Source organism: Mugil cephalus, chromosome 17 (assembly GCF_022458985.1).
Source record: "Mugil cephalus isolate CIBA_MC_2020 chromosome 17, CIBA_Mcephalus_1.1, whole genome shotgun sequence".
Lineage (NCBI taxonomy): Eukaryota > Metazoa > Chordata > Actinopteri > Mugiliformes > Mugilidae > Mugil > Mugil cephalus.
Window position 1 is genome coordinate 6,766,055 of NC_061786.1, and position 4,658 is coordinate 6,770,712.

Sequence of the window (4,658 nt, forward strand, 5' to 3'; positions counted from 1 at the left end):
CAAAGTGCTGTCAGGGAAATACATACTGCGCTCTGTTTAGAAGTTCCAACCATTTCAGGTATGGATTTTCTTTCTCAGGAGGTTGGGCTCCATGTGATGTTTATCTGCGTTGAGCGCAACGGGGATACGCAGCAGCTGCTGCCGGACCCAAACACCCAAACACAGCCTGCGCCACACCGCCCAGCCTGTGAATAATCATATGTGTTGCAGGTTGTAGGTGGTGCTAAAGATGGCTTCTTGCTGGCTTCTGGCACCCTTTTTCTCTCTTCTGCTTTTAGTTTTGCAAATGCTGATGTAACCCCCAGTTAATAAGTGATGTTCTTAAAATCACTTAGTGTTCAATAAAAGAGTGTGATTAAAAAGTTTAAATTTATTTTAAAAGGTATCATAACAAGGTCAAAAACAGTTTTGAAAAAGTATTGTATGTTTAGTCTAAAACATAGGTCTACAACAGAGGCTCTGTTCCAATCTTCTATTGTCCAATTTTGGTGAGCCTGTGTGAACTGTAGTCTCAGTTTCCTGTTCTTAGCTGACAGGAGTGGCTCCCGGTGTGATCTTCTGCTGCTGCAGCCCATCTTCTTCAAGGTTGGATGTGCTGTGTGTTTAGAGATGGTATTCTACATTCCTTGGTTGTAACGACTGGTTATTTGAGTTACTGTTGCCTTTCTATCATCTCCAACCAGTCTGCCCATTCTCCTCTGACCTCTCACATCAACAAGGCGTTTTCATCCACACTGGATATTTTCTCTTTTTCGGACCATTCTGTGTAAACCCTAGAGATGGTTGTGAGTGAAAATCCCAGTAGTTTCTGAAATACTCAGACCAGCAATTGAACAGGTGTACCTAATAAAGTGGCAAGTGAGTGTACATGGTACCTCATTGAAACTATGTCCTTAAAAAGGACATTTTATTTTGAAGGTTTAAACAGGTATTGATATTTTTATTGCATTTTCTTATTTCATTAGTCTTTGCTTTAAGTAAATAATTGAGGAGTATTTTTCTAAAATTCTGTGTTCTGTTGCTTTATTACTTATGTAGTACGAGGGAAGCATTTTATTCTGAAAGAGAGATCCAGACACATTTGGTGTAAAATCTTTATTAAAACTTTAACTTAATAAAGGTGTTTTCATAGGCAAGTTAAAAATACTTCAGACATGTACTTTAAAAGAGATCCAAGGTAATATTTAAAACAGAATCAGGCTTAAAATAATACTAATAATAAATACTAAATGAACCCAAAAGCCCTGCCCTCATCAGCACGTCTACTGAGGGGTGTGCTACACTGACAAGACGAAAAAGAAACATATTGAGATTATGTCCACACACACATGCGCTCAGTGTATATATAAACACAGAAATGCATATCGCTAATTCCTAAAAAATTCATCTCAGAAGCATGTGTCAGTACAGTGTAATGAATCACTGATTAAAAATACATTGTAGGAATATATCTTTTTGTCAATTACTGACATAGGATGTAAGAAATTCATCCGGAAATAAAGATTGAATGTATATTTTATTGTAATTTTTTAGCTGGAACTGATGTCCTGTAATGAGTGACACGTTGGCTGAGAAGGTTTTAATAGTGTAATATCTTTACCTTGATAAGATTGTACAGATACACTTTTGTGTAGTGAAATCTTATTATAGAATGATGCTTTCTAATCTTTGTTGTGTCTCCTTCTCAGGCTAAAGGAACCCTGAAAACTTTTTTCTAAAGGTTCCAGGAGAAATCACACGTGTAATTGAGGAGGACAGCAAATGTTCGAATGTCGAACAAGAACAAGCTAATGTGATGTATGTAAGGGTTTTAAACTAGGTTATTAGGTAGCAGATGTGATTATGGAAATAAATATATGGATTTATACTTGACATTGATCATTCACTGTCCTGTTCATTGACAGGACTTGAGGTTGGGCTAGTGGCAGCCTGTAAAATGGAGCTAGTGCAGACTGACATGCTCGGATCTACAATGGAGCTGCTGCCACTCAAACCTCATGCCTCCCATGCACTGTAGTGATGGTTTTGGTAAGTGATTATAGCTAATCATTGTCTGTGGTTTAACACTTAGTTGATCTGCACCTCATCTGAGACTTAAGCCTCCTGCTTAATCCAACCACTACCATATGTATATATATATATATATATATATATATATATATATATATATATATATATATATATATATATATATATATATATATATATATATACATACAGATATATATAGTGCTATTTATAAATATAAATTATTATTATTATCATCATTTGACATTCAATATTAAGCTATTCCTTATCCCTTTACTAAAATATGTTGGATTCATGTGTGTTTAAAGAAATTTAAATTTGTGGTGGAAAATTAGGAAATATATATAAAAAGGTGTAATCAACCGGTGATTTTTGGTCACGTGGAAATTCAGAATAATCTGAATGGAACAATTTATTGAAATGCAATAACAATGAAACAAAACCAATAAAGCAATAACAATGAAATAAAAAAAAATAAAAAATCTAAATGAAAATGGTAGAGTGGAGCTGAAACTACAGTAGAGTCTCTTGTGGGCTCAGTTCAGACCCAACAGAGACAGTCAGCTTTTTCAACACCACCAAAAAAACAACAAATTCAAACTAAATAACACAAAATGAAAATTAAATGAATAATTAAAACAAAAATGTAAATGACCTTGAAGTAAAACAAGAAACAATGAAAACTAAATAAAACTGAATAAAAACTAAATGAAACTAAATTAAAGAAAATGAACACGAACAAAAATGCCATGCACGGAAATGACGCGAAATACGCCACAGAAAATGAACTACATGAATGGACTGCGAAATAAAAATGAAAACAAATGAAACCAAAATAAAACAATGAAAACCCAAATGGAAGCTGAACGCTGGCTGGAGGTTCATCTGCGGTGGTTGCCGGTGCAGGTGGAGGTGGAGGGGGTGGAGCCACAGCAGATGTAGTCTGGGTTTGGTGGACGACAGGAATGGACGACTCCCGTTGCTCTGTTGCATCCAGGGTACTGTACAATAGCACTGGTGGTTCAGCAGTGGTGGCAAGACAATCTGGAGGAAACAACAAACAGATTTCTTCCACTGTGACATCAACAATGGTGTTCAGCAACTCTGCAGCAAACCGGCTGAGACTCTTTTTCAAGACGTCTTCGGTGTAGGCCTGTCTAACTTTGTCCTGGATAGACTGGACTATGTCGTCTCGTATGGTGCGAGTGTACATGAACTGCACAAATATGGACGACAGAGCAGCGTAGACTTGGTCCTCTACAGCTTTTGTGACTCCAACAGCCATTTTACAGAGCTTCTTGGAGGGCATGTCGACACAAGTGCCTGGAGGAAGGTCCCAGAAGCCCTGCAGGACTTTGGGAACCACCTCCGCCACCACCTCCCATGGTTCAGGCTGTTTGGAGCTGGGGGCCTCACACTGCTGCTCTGTCAGCCTCCTGGCAAACTCCTTGGCCTGGCTGATGATCATGGGATGTCTGTGGGTTACAATTATTCAGAGTTAGTTTTAAAACACTTCAGGGAAAGACACAAACATCACAACCAAACAACTTAGCTGAGAAGAAATGAATGGCAGATGTAACTTACTGGAAGTTGTGAGGCATGGGCTCTGAGGTGTGGAGGAACCTTCTGGCTTCAAACTCCACATCTCTATTTTTCATGCTGTTGCTCACTTCCCACACCTGAAACACGAAAAGAAAAGGGGTGTCGAGCAGACTGAACATATTTCCAGGAGAAAAAGAAGTGAATTAAGTAACAGTTGAATTCAAACTAGTGTTCAGAGTGGGTCCTTACCAGCTGGGCAAGAGGTTTGGCGTAGGTCTTATGGAAGCCGTCCATTTCAAATTCCCACATCCTTCAAACACAAAGAAAAGTTTAATCTTTACAATTCCTTATTATGAGCATAGTAAAAGTCAGGTGTGGTGTGTTTCTCAAATACTCACTGGATTCTGAGAGTCTTCTTGCTCTCCTCCATCAGCAGCTCAATCATGTCTTCAACAGATATGTTAGCTGAGAGCTGTTTGTTCTGTTGAAGTCGCAAAAGTTCGGCAATAAGTGCAATCTAAATAAAACAAGAGATCAGACGGGTTAATGCCTTATCTTGTATATATTATATAGAGATAGATATAGAAGACTTGAAACTGTGGAGGATCTTACATAACACTTGTAGGAGCCGAGATGCCAGCAGTTCTGAAGAGGCCGCTCATAGATGATGGTGTCAAAGAACACCTGTGGAAAAAAGGTCAATTTGTTCATTAGCTCACTTTTCTCCTCCTATTTTGTATTACCTACATCTGGAAATGTTTAGAATCAGACTGAAGACCCTTGAACTGATCCTTACCCTGATGGGGCTGTAGATGCCTCTACTTCCTTCAGTGAACGCCATGGATAGGATAGGCTGTCTGAATACAGAACTGACTAAACTAAAACGATGAATGTGTTACAACGAGTCGGGTGAAACGTGTAAAAGCACTCAGAAAATCCTCGATACACAAGTAAACGAAGTCACCTCGAGATGAAGAATGAAGAATGTCAGACAGAGGGAAGAACAACGGAATTCTGACTTTGTGACAACAACATTCTAAAACATTCTAGAACACCTGTAGATGACCTTTGACCCAAATACACAGCTG

General features: G+C 38.4%; 1 protein-coding gene across 1 annotated transcript; it reads right to left on the reverse strand.

Annotated features, from left to right (window-relative positions):
* Positions 1-2,409: 2,409 nt before the first annotated feature.
* LOC125024002 lies at positions 2,410-4,289 on the reverse strand. The gene is made up of 5 exons (XM_047611620.1): positions 4,183-4,289; positions 3,969-4,087; positions 3,820-3,880; positions 3,613-3,707; positions 2,410-3,503 (listed from the first exon to the last, which is right to left on the reverse strand). Exons 1-5 carry the CDS (start codon positions 4,279-4,281, stop codon positions 2,624-2,626), a joined length of 1,254 nt encoding a protein of 417 aa, XP_047467576.1. The 5' UTR covers positions 4,282-4,289; the 3' UTR covers positions 2,410-2,623.
* Positions 4,290-4,658: the final 369 nt, after the last annotated feature.